At 37.2% G+C, this 27,522-nt stretch overlaps 1 protein-coding gene across 8 annotated transcripts in view; it reads right to left on the reverse strand.

The window, feature by feature from the left end:
• Nucleotides 1-212: 212 nt before the first annotated feature.
• MIB1 (MIB E3 ubiquitin protein ligase 1) overlaps nt 213-27,522 on the reverse strand; it is an 83,017-nt gene continuing 55,707 nt past the window's right edge. Inside the window, exons 13-22 of one of the 8 annotated variants that reach the window (XM_055799051.1) lie at nt 26,641-26,773; nt 26,191-26,277; nt 23,259-23,420; nt 17,624-17,805; nt 16,153-16,345; nt 13,951-14,029; nt 12,283-12,396; nt 11,058-11,158; nt 5,735-5,910; nt 213-4,815 (exon numbers count right to left, since the gene is read on the reverse strand). In XM_055799051.1, coding sequence (XP_055655026.1) covers nt 5,770-5,910; nt 11,058-11,158; nt 12,283-12,396; nt 13,951-14,029; nt 16,153-16,345; nt 17,624-17,805; nt 23,259-23,420; nt 26,191-26,277; nt 26,641-26,773 — 1,192 coding nt within the window. In that variant the 3' untranslated portion in view covers nt 213-4,815; nt 5,735-5,769. Of the gene's footprint in view, nt 5,911-8,544; nt 8,852-11,057; nt 11,159-12,282; nt 12,397-13,950; nt 14,030-16,152; nt 16,346-17,623; nt 17,806-23,258; nt 23,421-26,190; nt 26,278-26,640; nt 26,774-27,522 lie in introns of those variants that run through there. The other 7 variants (XM_055799052.1, XM_055799053.1, XM_055799050.1 and 4 more) reach the window with 7 other exon arrangements.

The following is a 27,522-nucleotide window of genomic DNA, read 5'->3' on the forward strand; positions in this document are numbered from 1 at the left end:
ACTTTTAAAGATTAAAGAAAACAACCAACACAAGTTATCAAGCATTTGTTCAGGTATGCAATTTTCTAATTCTGTGGTGACACCTAACATCATTATAACTAAGAAAGAGGAAGTCGAGTGTGCCACCGCTCCTTTCCCAATGATGCATGCACAAGTCAGTACTAATTCAGTCCAATTACACGTTTAAATCAAAGCTTTTGAGGAAGTCAGTATACATCTTATATAATAAGTTTTATTAACCATACAGTACATTAGCATTTCCTTTGAGAAGCTTAGGCCTTGCTAAGCAGTTTTAATGAAAGCAATTACATAATGCTATCTGCATACAGAACACTACATTCACACAGACAACCTTAAATTTCTCCAATAAACAGTCATGTAAAAATCTACAATTTACTGAAAATACAAGGTTTTAACAAAAGCAAAGATGTTCCTGTGGTTCAGTGAAACCTGTTTTCTAATATTAATACTTTGCATTCATAAAGACACTAAGCTTGGGACAAAGAAAAGTAGTTCCTAGAAGCTCAAAATGAGACTTAAATTTTTGTAAATATGGAATGGCATGCAAACATACAGATCCATTGTAGGTTATTTTTCTCTCTCTTACAAAAGACTTACTGGGCCAGAGTAAAGCAGGTATTTTTACATGTTTGTTTATACAATGACTTCTCCCCTCAAACTAAAAAATGTCACATACAGACAACTTTATCAGCGGTCTTTGCCACAAATGCTGCTTCCGTAAATGTGAATACTATGCCCTTCAGACCCCCAAGACTGATGCAACAATCAACCAACCTTCAGAAAGCTTAACAATACCTAAACTGGTGACTGGTTGATTTTCCTTTACAGAAAGTATATACAAGTTTATAAATCCATGGCAGGGGCATTACAATTATATTAACATCAACTCATTAACTGGATTCAAAAGGTACTTGCATTCTGTAAGGACCCTATGGCTGCTGCGCATTCAACAGTTCTATCAAGGCACTGTACAGTCATTAAATCTCTAATATTCTCCAAGATGCGCTGAAGAATACTGTGAACATGTTTAAGTTGTTAAAAAGCCCTGAGTCAGAACTTCCGTATTTACCACAGGCTTAGCTATAAAAATGGCACATACTAAAACTTCTGCAGATAACAGTTTTGCTTTGTCAACATAAACAAGTTATGAAATGCATAAAAAGACAATAGTACGAATTCCAGCAATTTATGCAAGAATGATATACAATGTACATAGTGGCAAATCACACACTTCTATTGTACGTAATTTATACAGTCAGTAAAAAACCTTTGCAATGTAATCAGACATCAAAACTGATGAAGCAAAACAGAACTGATGTGTTCCCCATCCCTTCCTAAAGACAAAGAACAATGAGAGAAGAATTCGGTACTTTGACAGAAAGGAGGTAGCACTGCTAAAAGTTAGGCTGTAGTGTTTTTCTTTCTTTTTTTTTTCCTTTTGTTTAAGTGAAAACTTGACCCATGCAGCACAAAGAACAGGATAGGCATTTCGGTTCACCAGCTGCTACTGAAAGAGTAAAATTAAGTTTCTGACATTTAAATGTGTACAGGAAGCTTAGATCACTAGCTTAAAGCAGCTTCTTCAAACAATTTAGTGTTTACACAAACTGCATTTAATACTGCTAAAAATAATCAGGCATACGTAAAACTTCATCTCTAGAAAATATCTACACAATAAGTACTTAAATCAGATTATTTTTAAAAGACCACTTCATGTCTTTAAAAGAAGATAAAATACCAATTGTAAGACTATGCTAACAAGGCACAAGTACTTGTGCAAATCTGGTATATACTCATCCGGCCCAAGTTAAGACGACCACCTCCTAATCAAACTTCCACATTTATGATGCAACTTGTTTATTCTCTTGCCAGTGTAATTTTCAGTATCTGCTTCAGCAAAAAGGGATTCCTCCAAACCCCAACATACAAGTACAGTACACAGTATTTCAACAAATGGCAAGTAGGGTAATAATAGCCCAAACTTTGAGAAGTGCCATATGAGCTTGGGGTACAGGAAGTGATAGTAGGTTTGGGAAAAAAAAGTCAAACAGTTATACAGAAGTTAAGAAGCTACAACTATTTAGCATATCCTGTTAGCCTCTTAGGTTGTCTTTATACTTAAAATCACCGTGCACTGATGTAACCACTCATGTATTTTACTAAATGGGAAAAGAAAAAAAGAAGTATTTTACTTAAACATGTGAGCATGCCTTACACTCGAACAATACGTATTTTTAGGTGTTTCTTGATCATTTCAAGAAACGAACTGAGATATTTCATTCAATTTAAATTCAAAACTGTTCTTAAATACTGGGGGATAATCATAAAACAAGGCTTGCTAATCTTACGTTTTACAATTTTACAGTGTATTAGAGATAAATGCCATACTGATTTTTCTCTCATTTTCACTTTGCTCCCTAATAATAGTAACGATAATAGGATTTACACTTTCATTTTTTGCTGAAGACAGAGGCACAATGACATATCCTCAACTCAGGATCCTAACTGCTGTCATCCCCTTTGGCTTCCAACTGAGCTTCTATTTCTCATCCTTTGATTATTTCAGTATTATCCAATTAAATACTTGCGCTCTGTGCACGTTGCACACATGACGCCACACTAAATTGAGTGAATGAACTTACTAGCTTCCTCAACACCACTAGTCAACCTTCTACATCAGAATCCAAAGACAGTGTGTGAATCTAAGCGTCTATTTTCATAAACAACACTGGATTTGGAAAGATTTTTCCTCACTAAGTTTTTCGAAAGGCAAGTACTGTGTAGCCTTCCCAACACAAGATACAGCTCTTTCACCTGCTAATAAGACGCCTCTATTAGTAATCCAAGCCTATCTGTTACTTACCTAGTTTTTCTATTTCAGCTGTTTCTTGTGGCACCATAATAGCACCAGGTTGACATGCTTTAACTGGCACACAATGTTGCCAGATGAGACCAATCACAAACTTGTATGCAGTCACCTACATCTGGTGTGACTACCGTGTTGAAGACCAAGGCTGCTCCTATAGCAATACCTTCCATCATTGTCTCTACTTCCATAGAACTGGGATGGCATCCGAGCATTAAGAGTGTTATAAAGTAACTTATGAGCTTCTGTCTGGAAAAGTACAAGGCTAACAAAGCACTTATCTATGCTAAAAGACATGCCTTCTGCAGATAAGGACTATTTAACATTCAACTCCAGTTTCCCACCCAGGATGCCTTAGATCAGTTCTTACTCAGCTGAACTATTCAATTGATGCTAAATTGGAATAATTTCAAGTAATTCTGGCTTGTTCCAGTGAAAAAGAATTAGTAAAATGCCAACTGCTATATTGAGGTTTCAGTTTTGAGCTGCATTATCAAGAAGAAATCCATCCTGCCTTTGTGCTAACACCACTTTATAGAGGTCCTCTTGAAAAATAAACAGGACACAATATTCAAAATATCTCTGCCACAGACAGAGGAAACTGAGGTACAGATCTAACGTGTTACAGACTAAAACAAGAATGGATTGTCAAATGGCATACCCTATTATAAAATTACTTTTAGAGGAAGACTGACAGGACACTGAAGCCTACTACTAGAAAATTCAGCTGTCAAACACGCTCCAAAAAAATCAGACTTGGTGACATGGTTATTGGCCAAATGAAAATTGCAGTGAACACTTAGGTGCATTCAGAACTTAAGTGGAGATAGTGAAATGCTAAACTGAAAAAAAAGCCTTAGATCAAAAACTTTCCTAAGGTCCCTGAAATTTTGGTATTTTAGAATAGGGACCCAAGAAACAAGAAAAGGGAGGGCTATTTCATTTGGCCAAGAAAACAGATACACAGATTATCTGAGAAGAGGTGACTACCAGTATACAAAATAAAACAGACTATTATATTGACCCCAGATTGAGATGGCGACCAATGAAAACTTACTGAAAAGAATGATGAACATTTGCGATTCTGAATCAAGATTAAAGATGGCCACAGAAAGGCTATGTATTACGCTACCTTGGTATGTTAAAAGCCACTCTACATACATTTTCCCAATATATCACCGTAATTGTTTCCTGGAAAACTCCATTCGGAGTTTAAACCTTACTGGTTAAAGTTCACCCATCTTGACAGTTTACTAGTAACAGTCTTCTGAGACTTTTGCCAATGCTTGCACAATTCAGGCACATCAACATAAGCTTCAAAAGACCGAGACAGGTTTATCTGAAGAGATACCATAATTTCATGCCTTTATCCTTACTTCCTGTAATCTTCCCCTGAACTACCCCTTTTTCCACATTTTTGACATACGCAATGAGAATTAAGAGAAACTAATCTTAGCTGCAAGTAAGGCACCTAAGTGACTCCAGCACAGATTTCTTTATTCTGCAAGAGCACATCCAAATGAAGTCTGCACAATGGCAAAGGGCTACATAAACTACGCACTCAGAAAACTGCCCGACCACTTACAAGTAAGCACGCATTCCTTCTAGCTACGAGAGATCCTTTAAGTCAGCATACTTTCTTCCATCCAAAAAGATGGAAGGAGGTACTTGTTATCAAAGTGTTCATAGTTTGCAGTTCCTGACAGTAGCATTTTTGGTGTCAGGAACACCTCTGTCACATCAGTGACAGCTAACTCCTTGAGCCAACCGTAACTCACCTAGGCACGGCTCACAATTCACTGCTCCGTCAGCAGTATCTTCATTGGCAGTACTACCCAGTAAAGTTCACAGATAAGTTCTGGTGTCAACATCCAACTTAGATGAATAATCAACATTAAATCTTCTCTTTTGCTGTTGACACTGTTTGCCTGGAGACAATAAAACTAATTTAAGAGAAGAAACCTTGCAAAATCTCTAGTTTTCCCTAATTCATAGACCCAAAATATTTAAATGGCCCCACATATATATATATATATCTGTTCCTCTACAGCTGATCAAATTCACTCATCTGAAATGGGTAACTGACCCACTGCTTGAACGTTTCCCTTTCCAGTCAAGTTAAAAGCAATTCCACACAAAATTATGTGGCCAGCAGAATTAAGAAGTTCACTATTCAAGTTAGCTTGAATCTGTTAGACTAAAGTGCTACTTTGGGAGCATGTTTCTAAACTAGATTTTTCTTTTTACTGTTTCCTTCCCAACCCATCTCCAGCAAAGGGCATGATAAAGTTAGAATTACCTTAACGTTGTTTCTTGAGGCCTGAACTTATGGGAATAGTATACATATTATTACTGTGTATACACTTTGTATTGATTTTACATTATTGTGTATTTCAAGACAGAAATTATTGTGAATCATACCTGTTCACAGGAAATTTCAATATTCTCCAGAAAAGCATAAAACAAAAAAATCCCAAATATTTATATTTGATATAAACTGAAAATACAAAAAACAACCCTTACATCACTTGACATCTGATACATACATTAGAAAACATAAACAAAACCAAAACAAGATTGTCCCTTTAAACTTTAAGGGGAAGAAGACGACAGAAAGAAAAAAAAAAAAAAAAAAAAAAAAAAGACTGCTTTAGATTAGTTTCAGGCTTAGATGTTTTTTAAGAGTAAAGCTAAAAGCTACTGAATACTGTTCTCTCGTTTGATGTGTTCACAGTCTTTAAATAATTACCATGTAATTAACCTGTGTTACAGTATTAGAAATGTTTTCGCTAGAACCCTTCACTGCCTTTCAACTTACAGAGATTTAAATCATCAAAATGTCCTTACTATTTTGTAAGCTAATAAGACACTGGTTCCACTACTTAATACAAAAGGATCCTTCGTTCAATTGCCTTGCGGCATATAGGGCATTCACTCATTCGGTCTCCACAAAGTTGACATGTTCCATGGCCACAGAGAAAGATCATATTCTTCAGACGGTCCAAACAGACAGGACACATAGTCTGCAAAAGATTTTGACAGGTTACATAGTGAATGGCAGTAGTGTTACAGCATCAAATATGCAATATATAAATTACTGAAATTTAACAATAATATGCCATCTTAAGCACAGCATACCACTGCCATAGCATAATCCAGCCACTACCCAAAAACTAGATTTTTTTTTTAAAGTCACATTTTTACTTCACATTGACTTTAAATAGGTAGGCTTTTCCTATCCCATCATGACACAAAAACTATGTAAGCTTTTTTCCAGATGTGATCCCTTTAAGTAAGACAATCCTGTAGTAGGCTGACACCACATTTTCAGTATCATTCATTACCCAAGCTTACAACATTAAGACATTCTTCAGAAACACTCCCTTTTATGCCATGTAATCTTCCAGGGAACAAAAAACACGAACAGCTTTACGTGTGCAATGCTTAGGTAGTGATTTATAAACTTCTTCTCAGGCTACCTAGCCATTCATATACTTACCTTTAAACATTAAGCACTGAACACATGCAGTAAAACAAAAATGTTGCATAATCAGTATTATACGAAAAGATTCAATACTGCTCATTCCAGCCTCATTCATGGAAGTTACCTAGACTTTCAACCAAAAGAACTCAAGTTTCAAATGAAGAGCAACTTATTAAAATGTGACCTTCAGTCATAACAGTAGCACAGCAAACTTTTAAAATCAGTTTTAATTGCTGAACATCGAAGTGACAGCCAATGCCCAAAAAAGATCTCCTGAAGTTCTTCAAAAGCAAAGTTTGTTTTGTACCAAGCCACTAAGGAAAAATGTCCTTCACCCTTTCCCACATAAGTTTTGGTAAGGCATGTTCCTTCACCATAAACGTACTGCAGCCATATTAGGATTTCATTTATAACAGTTTATCTAAGGTTGGTACATGAATAGATGTTATAACAGATGATAATTTTAAAGATCATTCTATAGTCCAACAAATCAAATCTAGGATGTCCTTAGATCTGAGACACACCACACATATCTAACACAAATGCTGATCTCATACATAATATGAAATACTAACAGGGGTCATATTTCAAATGCAAATTCATTTTATCACCACCTTGCACCTGTGACTTGTTTCCATATTCATCATTAGGGCTTTACTTCAGTTTGTTCATCTCATGAGAGGCAGAATCCACAGCATGAACCCTATTCAGTATAACTTTAAAGGATACTTACTGTGGAATCTATAGATATACTTCCTAGGGTAGATAGCTTAGTTGAAGACCAAAAAAAATTCACCCATCAGTCTGCTTATACAGAGTTTAAATTGGCATAAATCTGGCTAAATGTCTATTTTAATATCCAGGATCCCAGTATCAATGGGCTAGCAGAAATGTAAAACCTCCAGATAAAACCTTATGTCAATGTATGTTTTAAAAACCCCTTCACTCTTCCCATAAATGCTGTACTCCAACTTGGTCAGAACTTTCACGTTACTATAACAAAACTCTCAAACTAAGAACTGGCAAAAGGCCAACTGTCTGTCAGTCAGTCATGCTCATTCTTCCATTCAGCCAAGTCATCACCTTCACACCCCAATGGGACAATTAAAGCATTCTTCCTCCAGTAACCTACAGTCTTCAAGTATCAATGAAACAACTATTTCCAATTAATACAGAGCTGTCCCGTGCAAGAGTCTGTGGCCTGATAGTACTGACGTGATGCCCTTTGACAAAGGACAAAGCAAACCCAAATCTTCAGAGAAAACGCTTGTAGCCTTTATTCTATGCTTTTTAGCTCAATTATTTGCTTTTGTGCTTAAATCTGATGTCAGAATTACCGAAGTTACAAGGGTCTGTTTCTCTCCAAATGCCACACCATCATTTGAAAATGAAAACATCCATCGAGTGACTCAGAAATAATAAAAAAATAAAATCTGTTCAAATACCATTACTTTTGATTGTTTTGTTCAGTGACGTACAGAAATCCGAACATTTTCATTTCGTAGAGCTTTTCTGTAATTGCATGCAGTATTAGCAAATTGCCCCATTTCTCCTGCTCAATACAAATGTAGGTATTAGCTGAATTATCATAAATTCTTAATATGATACTATTTTAACATTTAAGTTACTTCATATAGTAGAAGAATTCAACTGACAGGAACAACCAAACTTTGTTTGCTATGCAATTCTGTTCTAACAAGAATTTTCCCAATTAGCTCAGCAGTTTCCCAGGGGAATACAAGCCCAAATAACTGAGTTTTATCCGCCTTTTGAGTATTACTTAAGCACTACCTTATATGCACTTTTACAGTAGAAGAAAGTTCACTGCGTGCCTTATACCCCATTTGTGCCACAGCAGCAGGAAATAAGCAGTATCTGTTTCTACTGTACTATTAGTTTGTTAGAACATTCTCTGCACGAAACCACACGTACTTCTTTTTTATCTGCATGAAACATTTGACTCCCATCTTCTGCTGGAAAACAAATGGCGTAAAAAGGCACTATACCTGTTCTACGTGAGAACTGCTTCTTTGGATAAGTAGTCTGACAAAGTGCTCATTGTACCCTTAATTGGGCTTGCAATTAAAATAATTTTATCACCAACAAGGTGTTTTAAACTGCCTGAAATACCAATTCCTCACTACTAAAACCAGTTTTCCCAACAAAATACAGGTGCACAGTGACAAAATAGATTTATTTTTAAGGAGAAATAAAGTGATGTAAGTATGGTGAAGGAACATACATAAGATATTAGACAGATGATGGTGATTATGTATGAAATGGAGCGTAGGTATTGCAATTACAGTCAAAAGGGTTCACATTCAGGGAATCCCTGAAGAATGGTGTGGTCATCAGATCTGGGAGATTCTGTTGACATCAGCATCACTTCTGCTTGGCACCAGAAATGGTTTTAAAAGCTTGCTGCACTAACATATTAGATTATCATTGAAGGTATGAGTTGAAACATAGGATTATACCTGCTGAAAGAGAACAAAATTTTAAGTAAAAAAAAATAAAAATCAATGTAACATGAAGACTGAACTGTTAAAGTACAAATCAAAAGAATATACAATTATAGTGGAATGCTGTGCATCATGTCAAACACAAATCTAACAGATGAGGTGACCAACTTTAATCAAATCCAACTTGCTACTCGCAAGTATGATAATCAATTTTCCCCGTCACAAGACTAAGCAGAGGAGACACTAAGGAAAACATGAAAGAGTCTCAAGCCAAGATGCACACAAACAGAACCCCCTCTTTCTAGTCAGAGGCATTGAACAATCTTCAATTTTATATCCATTTAAAACAGATTACTAGACAAAAGGGCATTTCAAAGCTGAAGACTACCTTAAATTCTCCAATCATCCTGGTATTAGAACTTCCTTACTACTGCAAATTTGAAAACCAGAGAATGCAAGTAGAGAATGACATGTATAAAGTAATTCTTTTCTCCCTAATACAGCATAACTTTCTTATATTAGAAAGCTTCTGGCTAGCAAATCCCAAAGGTAAGACAAAATTTTTAAGAATAAAAGACCACCTAAGGAAAACTGAAAAAAATGACATCACATGTAATCAAGAAGAAAAACTGCAACACAGTTTTCCTTTCACATCCCTATATGTAACAAGTTACATAGAGCTCCAATCTTTTATAAACTCCTAAAATAATGTAACCAGAAAAGAAAAAAATACTTCTGAAGAAAACAGATTACTTGCATTTAAGCGTTCATCTGCATGTTTTGCATATGTTGTTTTAAATGCCAAAGCAGTAACCTTATTCTTTTCATTCAGTGTTAAGTAAAACATAAGCTAAGCAGATGTAAGATGTCAGAGATGTCTAGAAACTCCAGATGTTATCGTCAAGACAGACATGGTTTTTTCAAATTACAATTTTTAATCTGCATGTTCTTATACAGTCAAAAACTACAGAGGAATCTGTTTTGAATTTGATATTTGAATTTCTGTTACTGGGGTATGGGCCAAGTCTCCATACAACAGGAAAAGCTCTTCACAGACATGCCACTGAGGTTAAAACTTGACAGCAGATCAGCTCCCAGATTTAAAGCGTTTAGAAATACGCGCTATAAAACTGGCGATCTAAACACTTCAGTGTTAGCTTTCACGGACATGAACAGCTGAGAGCAACAACTACCAGGACTAGATGTGATGCTGCCATCACTGAAGTATTACTGACTGCTGTAAGCCTAAAAGAGGAGAAGGTAAGTAATACAGTAGGAATGCTTCTCCTGTTTCCCGTATCCATGAAAAATTTCTTACAATTGTGTTATACATAGGGAAGCTAAAAATCACATTGTCAGGGTTCCAAGAGAGTTAGTTCATGCAATAGTCAGATACCCCAGGTCCTTTACTGCTGAAAAAAATCTCAAAGTTTTTCTTTCTTTAGATGGAAAAGCAAGGAAACAACTCAGTAATTTACCACAGGGAAGGTTCTGCATGTAGACAATTACTTAAGCACTTCTAGTGGAACTAGACTTACAGATGTAATAAATTTAAATGGGTAACTGTCAGTTATCTAAAACATTAATTTTTGGTTTTCATTAGGTTTCTAAATTGCATGTAACTTAACTAATGAATGATAGCGACAACCTACAGTCAATTTGTCTAAGTTTCCTCCTGCAAATTCTACTATGCATAATTACAAAAGACAAACCTTATCCTTTATATTCCAAATATTTAAATTACATGTACAGTACTTTCAAAGGTTTTAATTTTGCAGTCACACAGTTTTTTGTAGAGTACGTAAACTACAGCCTTCACACAACAGGTAACTGCCAGCCGTTGTTCAAAGGCAGCTCATAAAGAGACAAGTAGAGATTCAGGTAGATACAGTATAGCAAAGAACATCTACTTCTATTACTGTTCTGTGAAAAGAGGTTCCGCTGTACCTATACACTCAGGTCAGCTAAACAGACAGAGAACGTACTGACTGGGTAGAGCACCCTTTTTTAGTCACATCAAACACAGCTATCTGATGATTTTATTTCTTTTTAGACCTATACATACAAGACACACAAGTCACACCACACAAAAAAATACTGGTTATTTAACTGAAATTTAAGAACTGAAGCAGTTTAACACATAATTCTGTTTTAAACAAGAGAAGATGCATCAGCTTTTTAGATTATCTTAGTGGTCCATAACATTTTTATCCAGCACTTTTACCTGCTCCTTGATGTCTTGTAACTGTTGCTGCAGCTTCTGCACATCTGCATTGACATTGGTGTTGTCTTTGTCTTTCTGCAAAACTGGAATGTTTCCACTTGCTGTAATTTAGAGAAAATAGAGACATGAGGTTAGGCATCAATCTAATGAAATGAGAATAATTATTTCCAGTGTACTAACTACATTTTTCAATCATCTGAAATAATGTTAGTCAAACATATTTGATAATTATATTCACTACGACATCACTGCAGCTCAATTCACGAAGAACTTTGAGTTTAGTGGCAACGCACTTCTTTGTCAAATATTTCCTCAATAAAGATGCTCAAAATGCCTGTAGCCCCTTAACTTCCTAGAGTTGTTCTTCGTCAGTGAAGTTTCTGCAGTAAATTTTTTGCATACAAAAAAAATAAAGCCAAATCCTTTCACACTGAAAAGACTTTTTTATCTACACAGTTGATTCTATATGGTGTTCAAAACTGCACAAGTGTCTTGGAAGTAGTTTATTCAAAATCTGAACAAAGCTCAGATTATTATTCCTACATTTGACTGATCCAGGAAGCAACGTTGCTACAAGAAACAGAAAAACTGAGAAGTATTTCAAATGACAAATTTTAAAATTTCCAGTATATTAAAAACCTGATTTTAACGATTATTCTTACATTCTTACATTATTTAGGAACAAGACAAGAACGACCTAATATTCCGATTCACATAAACTCAATTCAGACACTGTATAGCACACAAACAGAATAAATAAAAACATTTCATAGAAATTATTCAAAGTCGTCACAAGTTTAAAAACTAGTCAAAGCAGGAGATGTACAACTGAACAATCTGTCATGAAAGTACTTGTACCTAGATGCAAAATATTGACCATTCCTTTATCAGTCAGAGGGCTCCAGAAGTCAAATACATTTACTTGCTCATTTGCACAATTACAGACAATTTCCAACTTTTGCTTCACAGAACATTAATAAGTGGCTGAAAAGTCATGTATGTTTCAGCTTTGGTTCTGGATGCAATCCTTTAGTGTAACGACTGGTGTTACCTACCATCTCACCTGCTACTACCACTGTAGAAAGCAGTGCAAACAGCAAATGAATACCTGGCTTAACACTGTTTGTATTAAACTTTTCTTTAAAAAGAGAGGAAAGATTTAGGTCATTTAAAAGAATAAGAAGTTGGGGGAATGCGAAAGAGTATGGGTTTTGGAGTCACTCACAAATATCATCAGTGGTATCTTCTGTACCTTTCCCTCCGCAGCACATCATGAAAGGCACTCTTCGCTCAACCACTGCTCGACACTGTACACATTTCTTCATCAAACTTGCACAATCTGAGAGGACAGAGAAGTAAATCAACTCTGAAGCCTGCTATTTCATTCTTCTTTCCTATCTGTGAGCTTTTTTATTCACAGTAACTATACAGTGATGCCATAATAGATGCTTATAATACAAATAACTACTTGTGTTCATCTTACCATTTTCTGCAAATCACACCTATAAACAATGTCTTGTTTGGGATTCCAAGTAAACCTATTCTGTTATCATCTTAATGTATTTCAAGCGAGCAGGTTTCTCTTTCTCCAAATGGATGTCTATTTCACAAGAACTGCAGAGGTTGAAGTAAAATCACACACATTTGAGACCAGAACTTCCAAGAATGCCTTGACTACCTGTTTTTTTCCTTTAGAACAAAGGATCTCACTGCCCTAATGCTCCGGGGGAAAACAGATGTGGCTCCTTACCCTTAAAAGAGTAAACAAATCTTTTTATATAATTCTAGAAAGGAGGCTGTAATTCTTCTACTAAAGGCAAACGATTATGTCTCATAAATGCTGAAGGTTACTGTGAATCAATAGAGTGGGTCCTATAAACTACACACATTTGAAGACTCTCATCCTGCTTGAACAAGATATCCAGAAAATAAACTGGAAATAAATCATCTATAGCTGTTAAACCTTTTGCTGTCCTTATTGCAGCTTAGACTTGGTGATGTGTATTGCACTGATGAAATCCTTTACCACAGCAATCAACCTTTTTGCTGCCCTCTTCCTGAGAAACTAATAAAAAAACCCCCAACTTTTCTCATCATCTTTCAACTGCAGTGAAAGAGGCCAGATCAGGATAACTAAAGTTAGTGATTCGATGTCTGGTCTGTCAGTCAGAAGAGAGGAAGACACCAGACTTCATTAGTAAGACCAAGTAAGGAGTTACTTATGGAATTGACTACCTCCCCTCTTATGTAGATCCTCAGCAACAAAGACTGCTCTTCTCTAGGCAAATGACCCTTCAACAAAGCCCTGAAACATCTGGTGACAAGGTGATGGCTGCATTCTCCTTCACATATTCTCAAAACCAAAAAAAATTCTGGAGATGTCCTATGTCTTTTGGCCACACCAGTGATATCAAAATGAATCTTAAGTGGTGCTCATTGCAAAGACATATGGTGTGTCTTTTAGGGAAAAACACAGCCCTTATGCAAATCTGTAGACTAGTAATGAAGTGTATTAAATATTTATTTACAATATGCTTTTAAAATATCATTTGCATATCTAAATGCCCCCCCCCAACCTGCAAAGCAATAAAATTAATGCTAATTACTTCAGAAGTTTTAGCGATATACAGCAGGCTTCTATAATCTGAGCAAGCCTACTCATAATTAAATAATTCAGATGGAAAAGCACTTGCTTTCTGAAGTTTTGAAAATTTCCAGTTTGTCCTCCATTTATTTCATTACAGCACAACAAATAATACCAAAATTCTGACTATCATACCAGACTATCATGCAAATTGGGTCTGAAGTCAGATTACTAATGAGCTTTTAGCAATCTGATTAAAAATGCTGTTTCAAGATTACTTAAAAAAGAACTTCCGTCAAGTTTACTTACTCTCACAGGCACACATATGACCACAAGGCTGGAAAAGCACTGCTGCCTTTTTGTCTGAACATACCACACATTCTTCAATCTGTAAAGAACAATAAAGCCACGTATGAGAAAAGTTTAACTCCTGCTCACCACATTAATTTGCTTTTACACTCTTTGGCAAGGCATGTGGACTTTAAGAAGCTCCATTTAGCGTTACTTTATTTCAGCACCTCAGAATGCAATTTGAATGAGTTCTCACACTGACAGATTCTAAGAACAGGTATTTGCTGGCAATATTTGTATGTTCAGTACACTGACAGGCAGAGAAGCAGCTAAGACAGTGTACGTTTCTCTATTCTTTATTCCACCATATGTACTTAAATCGGGGTTGTTCAGCCTGAAGAGAAGGCTCCGGGGAGACCTTACGTAAGTGAGGCTTACGGTACTGTAAGTACGGTACTTACTTTCAGTACTGAAAGGGGAAAGACTTTCTTTTGTAAGAAAGATGGGGACAGAATTTAGCATGGCCTGTTGTAATAGAACAGGGGATAATGGTTTTAAACTATCAGAGGTGGATTCAGACTAGGTATAACGAAGACCATTTTTTTTTTTTTTTACAATGAGGGTGGTGAAACACTGGACTAGGTTGCCCAGAGAGGTGGCAGATGCCCCATCCCTGGCAACATTCAAGGTCAGGCTGTATGGGGCTCTGAGCAACCTGATCGAGTTGAAGATGTCCCCGTTCACTTTAGGTGGTCGGACTAGATGAGCTTTAAAGGTCCCTTCCAATCCAAACTATTCTATGACTCTATGAAATTTACTTGTAAAATACTGTTTTAGTAATCTGTTTTAATATTCTGGGTTAGGGTTTCTCAAGCCCTTTAATGTGACAAACTATATATACATGACCATAGACATCATTAACTACTCCATACTGGCCTGGACCACCCTCTTCCAGTTCATAGAACTGTTGTCCAGGTTCATTCATTTCTTAGCCTTGCAGATATTACTGTAACCTTTTATACAGAAAAGGTGTAAGAGAAGTATTGACCAGATAGTCCACTCTCTCAATCTAGTTTAGCAACACAAATCCAAGGAAGGTTATTCACAAAGATTAGCTTTCACCTGGGAAAGCTGATTTCCATAGATTAGCTTCTTTAGATGGATGAAGAGAAGTAGAAGCCTTACTTTGCTGCTGTGAATCACCCAGTGGCAGAACCTTTTCACTAAAAAAGAAAGTCTAGAGAAAAGGAGCTTGCACTATGTTAATATTTGGCCTTTGAAAATATGCACTGCAGAATACTGAATCGTGTAAGTAGTAAGAGATTGCATAGTAAAACCAGTAAAAATTAATATTTACAATTCCTGTATTTACTCTGGAGTGGGGCGGGGAACCAAACCACCACACCACAGAAGTGGAAGAGTCAACTGTGCTGGGAAGAAAATAAAAAGAATAGAGTGGGTTTTCTACAGATCAGAAAACCTGTGCGTGGAACATGAGAATTATTTTTTTTTTAAACAGCTAAAAAGCAACAGAAGGACAAGACTTTGTGATTATGGGAAATAAAAGAATATTCAAACAGAAAAGCAATGGGAATGTTACAAATACTTGGGAGCAACCATCTGCAAAACCCGAGTACCTTACTAGGATTAGGTCCCCAAAATAGGGCACAACTGATGGATACTCTGAAGGAGAAAGACAGCATAATGAAATTCATGATTGCAAAGAAAGAGAAGGTGAAAGCTGAAAACAATTATTAATATGTGCTTGCTTTTGAAGTTATCTCACCCAGTTTACAGGCAAACCATCTTTCCAAGCAGCCCTAAGGAATACAAGAACTCTGAAGAACCAAATATGACTGAAGGAAATTATACTTCAGGAAAAGCAGCAATTTATCTCAACACAGGGGAGGTGGGGGGGCAAAGTCTATTTACATAAAGCATCCTCAGGTGACCGTACTAGGAAGTCTGAAGAACTGAACAAAAAAGAAATTGCAGGGCGGGGACAGAATGAGGGGCAGGCAGGACATGGATATAGGCAAATAGAAAACAGTAACATACAAACGTTTGGACAAGGTATCATTTCAATAAAAAATTAACTCCATCCAGTGAGCACCTGTAAGGCAAAACATCACTTAAAATATACTACACTTTTCCCTTACCTCTTTTTTTACTTTTCCATTAAAACCAGAAGCAGAACCAGTAAACGTTGGAAGTTTTTACCTTTGTCCTAGATTGAACTTGTTCTTTGCAGATGAGGCATTTTTTCACCCGTGGTGAGCACAGAGAACACGTGGCAATGTGTCCACATGGGCCAAACAGAGTATCTCTCTTCATGTCTGAACACACCATACATTCTTCTAAGGTTTCAGAATCATTGTTGATCATAGATGGACTTCGAGAACCAACCTGACCACTACAAAGAAACTTTGCAGTCAAACTTCAAAATTTTTAAAAATACTTAATTTAAAATGCAACTTAATTTGCTGTCTATCTATATAATCCTATGCGTTCAGGCATCAGTGTATTACCATAAAGCAATCCAAACTGCATTTTCCCAAACGTACAGTTGACACCAGAGTGCAAGGTCACATACTCTGATAAAAACATTCTACAGAAAGAGGTCACACAAGTTCGAATAGCATCTCGTGAACATAAAAACCCCTGCCTTCCCATCCTAAGAGCTTACTTTATTAGTAGAGACATACCCTGTAGATTCAGAACTGCACAGTTTGACACCTTAATCATTAATATACTTCCAACGCTGAAGAACCCCCCACAACTCCAGCAGTGAGTTCACCTCGGCTCTTTGTGCTGCTGCTGACCCAGCAGAGGGAGCGTGTGTTGAACCTAACCAACACGCTCCTACAGACCTCGCAAGCCCATAAAAGGTGGAGAGAACCAACAGCCGCAGGGATGAGACAGATGCACAGACACAGACAGAAAGACTCTGAAGAAAATAAGCACCTTGCACACCAGGGCAGAATCAACAAAAATAATCTCTCTTCATGACATTTTGTAAGTACGTTTTTGATTTTCATAGAGGAATTAAGAATGAGAATTACGTAAGCCAACAGGGGGGACACAACTAGGACAATTAGTAAGCTGAAAATTCTCATACTGCAGGCGCTTGATAACATGACCGTTCACTGAAATCATAGTTCTTAGTTAAGTGCTTCTGAGACATCAGACCTACCACTCCTCTAGAAGGAGGAATCATTCTAGTTGACAGATACTCAGGAGGTCGGTCACTCAAAGCTGTGTCAACACTGAATCTACACCAGGTTATACTGGGTGTTGCCTATTCTACTCTTCAAAACTTGCATGGACAAAGATTTCACAACCTTCCCGGGCAACCTGTCACAATGCTTAATTATTCTTTCAGCAATTCCCCCCTGCCTTTTCGGGGATGGTTTGAAGTCCTACCAACCTCCACCTGCACACTGCCACCTTCCCATTCTCCTCCCTCCCATATTAACACGTATGGAAGTCCTGTTAAGACTCGTGTAAGTTTCAACTGTTGTATTTGTAAATAGCATTCAATGTACCATAGAAAATAAAGAATTCACTGAAAGTCAAGAATAAGTTTGTATGTTTTAACACTATTGCTAATAAAGGCACAATGTTTTAGATACATCAGTTAATCTATAGAGAGCAGGGATTTGGAAATCGCGTATTTTATGAATATACCAACCTGACTTTTTCTTTGTGACATTTAGCCAATGCTTTGCAGAGGCTAGGATCAGGGCAGAGATCGAGAGGAGACTGACCCTTCTTATTACGAATGCTGAGGTCAGCTCCATTGGCTGCCAGGAAGCAGGCAATAGATGCTGCACTCTTCTTCTCTGCTCCCTGAGTGCCAAGTCCCATTATTAACTGAAAGAAAACAAATATGTAAGCAACTTGAGAGACTCTCTGAACAGAAATACTCTGCCTAAAGGAAAATGACTTGACACGCTCACACGCACATACACACACACAAACATTTGTATAAATCTGTAAGCCCAAAGAAGCATCCTGAAATAAAAATCAAAACAATCACATGGCTGCTTGATTTTGAGTCAGCTATACTCAACTTTCCTTTAAGGAACTAAAATTCAGCAAGGAATAGTTCAGCTACTGAAACATTCAGTCTCCTGCACACCTATACTCAGTTGTGAAGTGGCTGTCCTTCTATATAAGCACTGTAAAGGGCAAAGTCCCAGTGGGTACATTCAGAATACACTTGAAGTAAGACTGAAATAGCTGAATTCAAATAAATGCTACCACCACCACACTTGGACTGAAAACATAGCTGGGCAGAGAAATGAATGCACACTTACTTTTAATCTAGTGAGTAAAGCACCTGCCTAAGAAAGCCTTAATTTCAGTTGTCTTCTCAGCCTGGAGGGATTTAAATTCACATACCTGTCCTCCTGTCCTGATCATGTAATGCTCCTTTGCCCTTTTACAACTATTACTGTATTTCTGTATTAGTATACCCGTCACACACAATTCACAAGACCAGATAGAGAAGTGAAGAGAGAAGGCTCACTACCATAGCCCAGGACAGAGAGGATTCACCTACTCTGAAGCATTCTGGGCCTACTCCCAAGAAGTTTTTGTATTAAAGCTTGATTAGATAAAACATGTAAGTATAATGCACACTACACACATCACGAAACTGCTGGCACCACTAAGAATCCCTCAGCAAATTACACTAGACTATATTCAAAGGAACAGCTTTGGCACAGCTGGGACAGCTCCAGTTCAAGGAGTTTTAAGTGCTGAATTGCAGAACTATAAAGGCTTCGACACTAGGATAGAGGCAGGATTTTGTACGCACCTCTTTCCCATCAATTAAGTGCCTAACTTGACTAAGGTACATCTTTCTACACCACTTTCAGTTTGTACGATCTATCCCTGCAGCTGCTTTTTTAAAAGCTGGGTATCAAGTATCACCCCTAAAAATTACGTACTTTTGGCTAGATTAACAACCATTTAGCATTTAAAGAACTAGATGTACTATTTTAGACACAATCAGCATACAGGAATAAATTTAAAAAAAATAGATAGGTGTTACTGCAGACCTAAAGGTTGCATATTTTCAAGTCTGAACTACGAAGAAAAGTTTTCAAAATCCCTCTAGTTATTTCCCCATCCCTCAGAGGTGACTTGTGAAGAAAAAGGCTTTGTTTGGGTCCATGTCTTGCAGCACATAAAGTATGTATTAGAAGTTTTTACCCTGCCTTGATAACTGCAAAATTATCCTTCTCATCACAGAGCCACCCAGTTTCCTACGGAAGCAATTTTATTTTTAAACATCAGCCTATATGTTCTTCTTCTAGTAAGAAGTTCTTATATGAGTAAGTACTACTGAGGTGCTACAAGACTCTTGGAAGGTCACTTAATTAATTCAAAAGATACTCATGGTCCTGCATTCTTCCCTACGATCAGGTAAGAACAGTATAGCTAGAGAGACTTTGTACCAGGAAAACCAGTAAGTTAGAGAGAAATTTTTTGTGGTGTTCAGATCACAGAATTTTTTTGTTTATTAATTCAGATAATTTTTCTGCATCTCAATTACAGCACTGGCTGAAGCAAAGCAGAGATTTTAGCTTCAGCCCGGGTACCTTGGCCCATGTCAGTAATCCAGCCAAGGTACCACAACACCCAGTGAAAGGCGATTTGCTCAGAGGTTGGCAGAGTAGATGTTTTTTAAGGCATGTCTACATGAATAATTTGCTGCAATCCTTTCTTATTTGCTGGGACTGAGTTCTCCTGCCGTTCACACTTGGACCTTACGGGCTCTACGAGCTCTAAACTGTTCCTGAAAAAACCAGCTATTGTGCCTGCAAGAGGAAAATCAAACACAGATTGTTTGCTTCAGTTGGTGTGGATATACACTGCACTAAGACTGGCTTCTCCACCTGGAACAGCCATTAACATTATTCAACAAAATCTTGAGTCCTATAAGACTTCTGGTGTGCTTGTATGCTTTGAGAACATCAGGGCAATGCTGCATCCCATAATGCTTCTCTGGTAGTCTGCAACATTTCAGGCACACAGAATGGGGAAAAAAAAGAAAACCCAACAAAAAAACCCAACCAAAAAACCTGCAAAACGACCACGCATGCACAAAAACCACCATTATGTCTTGGTGCCTAGTATGGCTGCAGCAAGCCTCTTGTGGAGGGTGCTAGCCCTGAGATGCATCAACACAAGCCAGACCCAGCCAATCCACCTGCGAGGGAGAAGCTTCAGTGTAATCCACACAAACAGTACAAGTATCATCCAAGTAATTGTAAATACGGATGTATCTTTGAATCTGTAAACACCTAACTGACTTCAATGAATTTAAGCCTGGATTTAGACAGTGGCCTCATTTTGAATCTTAAAAGAAGTTTAAGGGTCTGAAAGATACTTATATTAAAAGAGACAACACTAAACAAGCCTGGGGAATAATACATTTGTTTAGGATAAGTAGTACCCTAGACCAAGGAACATTGCCTCTGTAATAAAGCAACTGAAATTACTTTTTTGTGGTGGTGGTGACTGTAGTTTAGAAAATTTCTCTTCCTCCCAGCTGTACAATCATTGCAGTGTGCTGGATGAAAAACTTCAAAATTAGTTAATGAGATGAGGTTCACTGCTCGTAGTACTTGAACACAGAAAAACTTTTCAGATTGATACTTAACATGTGCAGGGCTTTGTGTACTATCAAGACTGTCCAACACATGCATTTTAAATAGGCTACCGAAAAAGCAACAGAAGAAACCTGACAAAAGTTTTTTAGGTATTACAATGGCTTAACAGTGACATTCAGAAGGAACTACCAAAACCCAAAAGCTAAAGAATTCATTTCATATAATTCCACTTATGAAATATGTTAATGATATCATTAAAAATTATTGTCTCATATTTTAAACTGTGCTTAAAGCAAAAAGCAAAACCGGCAGAATTTCAATGAAGCTGCTGTCCAACCAAATTTTCCAAATATGAAAAATACCTAAAATGCAGCATATGAAGTTTCTGTTCTCTTTCAGTTTATTCAACTAAAAAAAAATAAATAAAAATCATTATTTGTTGAAGTACTATACTACAAAAGGGCATCCTATAGGGCTCAGCAGGTTGATATATTCAAGACAGCAGTCCAAAGTTAATTAAAATTCAGCCAAGCAAAAATGAGCTCTAAAATACTAAAGATTTACATATCAGATTTGCTATCCTTCAGACTAAACAAATCTCACGTTTCTCAATCTTTAAAGGAATTAATAAGAATTAAAAAAAATACAGATTCCATCAATTTAAGTCTTCAGATTCACAAAAAGTAAGCCCAGACTAAATTATTAATCCTATTTATCCTCTATTATCTATCACCTGTATGTGCAATTCTACTCATGACATATTACAAATGTGTCCCTGGATAGCTTTAAAGGTCCAGATGCCTGGACATGTTTTAGCAGCTCATATCTTGTCTTTTTGTGATAGACTATTTTGGGTCAAAGGTGGCTTACTCTTAAAACTGTTTACTGGTTAAATCTAGTTTATAGCATTTTTACATTACTTTTATTTAAATAAAGGTAGATAAGTACAGCTATTGTTCTGATTTACTATTTTGCACAAAACATTTTCAAGATTTCTGCTGATCATTTTGAAAAGTTTTGAGATATTTTAACCAGGCTTTACTCCATCTTTTACATTTCAGTCACTTCTTACGTTGCTGCCACATAAAATTAAAATAAGGAAGTTTTCAACTCTTCTCCGAGGGCACATATCTTCTCCACACCACTTAAACCTCTCAAATTTATTAGCTATGCAAAATTTTTCTCTGCACCAAAACAAAGTGGGGGGGACAGGTGGGACGACAAAAAAATCCAACCCAATAGTTTGATCAAGCCAACACAGGAAGTACTGGTTGATCGTGATTTTTTTAAGCATTAGGCAATTGTTAGGCAAAGATACAATCATGCAGGGAATTGTTTGCTGTGGCATCCTCCCTCCCACTTTTTTTTTATTAGTATTTTAATAGAAATGAACTAGAAGTGTAATTACTTTTTTTAAAACCAAAGATACATCTGAAATGAAACTAGAAGAAAAACTTTATTCTTTGAAACATAAAATACCCCAAAACTAAAATTTAAACAGACAGTAACACCCCCCCACACACACTTCTTGTGTTAAAAAACTCAAAACACAACCATTCTAGTTTCATTGTGGATGCCACTGATAAGATGGGCCACAGAGAAACCGACTGAATCAGAGAAAAAGTATTTATCTCCTGTTCATTCATTTCACAATTAAATACATGCACACAAAGTATTCTGGACACCTCTCAGAGTCCATTTCAGATCATGGAAACAGCTGAGCTGCAATTGCTTTCCTCCTCTCACTTTAAAGGACACAAGCATTTTCTTACATATGCCAGTCACGTTTTGAATCTCTTTTCAAAGCTTATTCCAGTGTACTTAATCAGTGAGATTAAGGAACCAGTCTGAAAAACATCAGTTGTACAGTGGAATTACTGTTTTGAAACTAGTGGGTTTTTTTTTGAATGAAACACAAAAATCTTACCACCTACAGTTAGAATTAGAACATATGACGACACTGGTAACCAATGATTCAGCAAATCTGATCCACTGTTTTGTTGTGCATCTCTAAAGGAAGACTGTTGTTTGTTTTTTCTTAATCCAAATCACTCCAGAATTTTATTTCTTCTTTGCCTATCAGCTCAACTATAAACCTTATCTTTGCATATGGGGTTCACACAGGTTTTCAGGTGTAAGCATTTCTTTTTCCAAACATTTTGAAAACATTTTGACCTTTATTACCTGCAGTTTCCTTGACTACTTCCTTACTACAGCACAACTTCTGAAATGAACTCTGTCAGAAAAATACCTAACAATAAACATACGAAGATTAAGAATGCCTTGTTCTAATAGAATACACTTTCAGGTTATAGAAGCAGCTAAACAAAGCTACGAAGTCATGCAAGATGTTGAACCACAGAAAACACTTTTAGTCTTATTCTGTACTGTCATACTGTTTATTTCTCTTTCCTAAAAAACTACTTCTGATTTTTTGGCAGTCATACAAGTTCACTATGGAAGACAGAATTGTCATAGTATTTTGAACAAATAACCCTATTTTTCTTTAACAAAGATAATGCCTACATGTGAAAAGCCACATATAACAGTATGATTTTTGCCTACACTGCACTTTAATGCAGAATGCCTATGTAAACTTATGCTGCCAAAAAACAGTTCAACAGTACAGAACTAGAGAAAGTAGACAAATAAAGAGACAACTGTACAGGAAAAAAAAGGAATAAATAAATGCATTTTATTTACTGTGTTCTTTGATGGCTCCCAAGCAGTATCTACCTTGCCCACATCTTGCATGTCTTGGAGTTGGCGGAGCTGTGACAGGGTGTGGTGTCTCAGGGCTTCATGCAGGGGAGTATCCCCATCTTTATCCTGAATATCCAGCTTAGCACCTGCACGGACTAAAAGCTGAAAAGAGAGAGAACACGATTTAAAATTCGAAAAAAGCTATTTATTAATTTTAAAAGTAATTTCAGGAAAGTAGGGTTTAGGATGCTTTAGGACGTCCAAAAGGGTTATACTTTTATCTTGTTACAATTCACAGTTGAGTTTCCTTATATTTCCACATATGGAGCTCCCCCTCAACTGAAGCATTTGTCTCTGTGAAATATCAAGCTTTTTTCTGCAGAAACCTAATTCTTGCCTGTGCTGAGGAAGTGTTACAAAAGATGCTATTTTAGAGGATTCCTTCTACCATCCAAAGCCTTTAATTCTTACAAGATAGCCTACAAACAATGTAACACATTACAGCAATATATCAGAAACAGAACAAGTGAGCAATACTTTAGACATGTACATATTCTTTACTATTAGGCTTCAACGACCTCGAAAATCGCCACTTCCACTCCATGCTAAACTTTACAACTTAATTTACAGTAACCTCTCAACAGCAAAGTAGTTAAGCACGCGCTTAGGCCTGCCCTTACTCAGCAGAAGACATAAACCCCAATGACATTATTAAATACTATCTCACACTTCAGAGAAACTGTAAGACTCATCTTTAAGGCTAATTTTAGACACATATTCCAGGTCACATGATATGAAAGCAAGCATAAGGCTGCACAGGCCTTCCTATTCATTTTGTCTTTGCATACAGCCATCCCATAATTCAATGTCCCAGAACCTTCTTAAATACTATTAAAAAAAAACCCAAAACATCCACACACGCTGACAAACTACAATTGCTCCTGAAAATTAAACCCTGTTACTGTTGCTGTTCAGAAACCTGTAGACAGAAGCTGAGGCTTTAACTTTGGTTTTGAGCTTTTGCTGCTCTGCAAAATTCCGATTAGCAGCAGAAGCAAAAGGCATGGCCTAGAAACAGGAATACAAGAAGGGGGATCTCCCTCTTCAGAACCTATATGCTTGCAAGGATCTCAGCCTCTCAGAACCAAAGAATCTCAGTGTCTAGAAAAGGCTAAGAGAAAAATAGCTTGAAATAAATTCAGAACTTAAATTTTCAAGGAAATATCTGCCTGTCATTGACTGCAGCTTACCAAAGCTTTCCCAAACTCTTCTTCCACAAGTAAAACCAAGAAAACCAGCTAATAGTTGCAACAGTCTCCTCCCCATCTTCTTACACTCTCTAAATAGACTTACTGTGACCCGATTTTCTTTCTCATATTCATATCCTGTGTCTGCCACTAGTAATTTACTGCTTAAGAGTTTCTCCAGGAAGAAAATCTGGAAGAGAACTCTTTCCAGAGCAACTGGGAATCCTTGGCTACCACAGAAATTCAAAGCCTTTGCAAAAGTTATAATATATAAATATGTAAAGAAGCAGCAAACCACCACCCTTTGTCATGGGAGCAGGGCTTTTAAAAGAGCCCTGCTACCTTTGACCACTATTCCACAGATGCCTGAGGGTACAAGCCCAGCCCTGGAAGGTATCCAATAGGAATTAATTCTGAAATACGGAGCCAACGTGTTCTTTGCATGGCTGCATGAGCTATTTTAGGACTTCTCAAAGTTAATCCAACTCTGAAGTATGGATACTCTACAGGGACATTCTCTGATACATGCACATCAGTCCAATACGCATACTGTTCTTCTACATGCCTACCTTCCCGCTCATCTGCTAGATTAGTATTGTATTCCCAGGTACCGTGTCAGTTCCAGAAGGGCACAAGAACTCACCAAATATAGCTCCCAAATAGCCTGCGGGATGCAAATGACACTGACTCTAGGAAATCATTCTTTTGGTAGCAAGCAGTTCCAGATATAGGGCCATATCACATGTTTCACTGTAAGGGGATCACTTCCATCAGCCCTTGGATATGGAGAAACCTTATGGCAAAATAATGCTAAACAGAACCGCAGATATAGGTCTGTGTAAGGGGGACAATTCTCTCTAGGCCTGAATAAGAGACAGTTTTTAGTATAAGGTGACTTTCATTCTACCAAGACAAATTTTAAAGATTTATGCAGAGGGCCAAGGCCAGGCTGATGTATTCACTCACAGGGAGCATCCTCTACAGCAGTGAGTGCTCTCTGACCCTCAACAGCCCATGCTAGCAATCCAAACACTGTCACATAGGTCCCATACGGACAGTGCATGCAGGCCACAATGGGCAAGCTGTGCTGTACTGCCATTTCCTGTGCCAGTAACAAAGTTTATTTAAATTGAAGTATTAACTTTTGCAGCTGTGCAGGCAAAGAACAGAAATAGCATTGCTTTCACTGGTAAGGTACCTGTTACTGCTTATAGCTCTCCCAAGCTAAGAACAGGGAAAGTTACACTCAGAAGACTGAAAAGTAGGTAAACTCATGAGAAGATCTTTCACTTAGCTACAATTTGCAAAAGCTATGAGTAAGAATAATTACTCATCAGCAAAAGGCATCAAAAATACAATTTGAAGGTCCCTTTACAGGACTGCAAGACTTAAAACAAGTAACAGAGCAATACATTCTCCCTTAGCCAACCAGGAGGGATGCTGGAATTGGCAACTGCATAGGGGAAACCATAATGCTCATGTACAAAAATTTAGCATTCCCAAAACATCCTTTGTATTACCACCTGACTTTCTGGGCAAGTTGGCATTGATGATACAAATATTCAATGGCTACATGTTGTTTTATCATTTTTCAAATGTTCGTGAAGTACCCATGTCTTAACAGCTACAATCAGCTTGAGTCAAGTAACATTAACCATATGGCTTAATGCAAGTAAGATACTTACCCTAACAATTTGTGTATGCTGTCGTTCAACGGCAAGGTGCAGAGCGGTTTGCTGGTTCACGTTCTGGATATCCAGGTTAGCATTGCCCTGAACGATATTCAAAGCATTAGAGCACTATCTTCTACATTCAAGGCAGTCCATTAGGGCAGTGAATATGACCCTGAATATGACTCCTAGTTTGGAGATTTGAGAGCAGAAGTGATTAAGTACTTTTACAGTTCACTATACCAATGCTGATCTGTTGAATCAAAAAGTATCAAATTTTGCAGTCCCTCTGCACCATTAGGCCATTGTAATGATCTCAAGGGAAGTCTGACCTTTAGAGCTCACCACGTCTCTCTGCTCCACTGCTTCTGCATTGCGATTGCAGGCATCAAGCAGCAAACTATTTTCACATCAGATGGTTAAATGAAGTGTGACATTTAAATCCTCCTGAGAGGAGAGTCCTACCTGATGCACCAGAAGTTCAGCCACTTCCACGTGATTATTGAGAGCTGCCAGATGCAAGGCAGTGTAACCATCATCTTTCTTCTCGTCAACAATCCATGGTCGTGGTAACTTGGACAACAATACACGCATTGCACTGAAATAAACATGCAGAGATGGCATAAATGGACCTATAATGTATTTGTTAAATGATCACGGGACAACAGTAAAACAATATTCATTCTCAGAACTACAAAGTAAGCTAAGCTAACAGTAGTATTTTTTCAAAAAGGGAGTGGGTGAAAAGCTATAGCGACAGCTCCAAAGTATAATAATTTCATGTTCAGTTCCTTCTAGTTAAAGCACACAAACAAAGCATACAATACCCAAAACAGACTGTAGGAATCACAGTTTTTCAGAAGAATGTTATCTAGCACTAAAAAGTTCCTTAAAAAGAGTATTCACACAAATTCTGAAACATGGACAATGGAATTGTTCTCCCTCAAAATCCTTATAGCAACCTTAATTATTTAATGAGCAAGTTTCACTCTATTAGATTTCTTTATGCCATGGGCTGTAACAGTTAAGACTTTCAATTTCTGAGATGAAACTGGAGTACGATCTCTCAGGCACAAATAAAATGGATGCTGAAACTGTACAGTGAATATTAGTGGAGTATTTTTGTAACAGATAGTGGCTGAGTATACTGAGTTTAACATACCATGGTAGTGTCTAGTATTCCACCCCAATTCTATATGTGCTTAGCAAGATGCCTATCAAAGGAAGGGGATTTATTATCTTTTATCTCCAATTCAAGGGCAGGGAAAAGCAAATAGGTATTAAAGCAGAGAAAAATCCATTAAGTCCAAAGACTGCAGCGGTAAGGGTATTAATAACACAATGCTA

Source organism: Falco peregrinus, chromosome 3, assembly GCF_023634155.1.
Source record: "Falco peregrinus isolate bFalPer1 chromosome 3, bFalPer1.pri, whole genome shotgun sequence".
Classification (NCBI taxonomy): domain Eukaryota; kingdom Metazoa; phylum Chordata; class Aves; order Falconiformes; family Falconidae; genus Falco; species Falco peregrinus.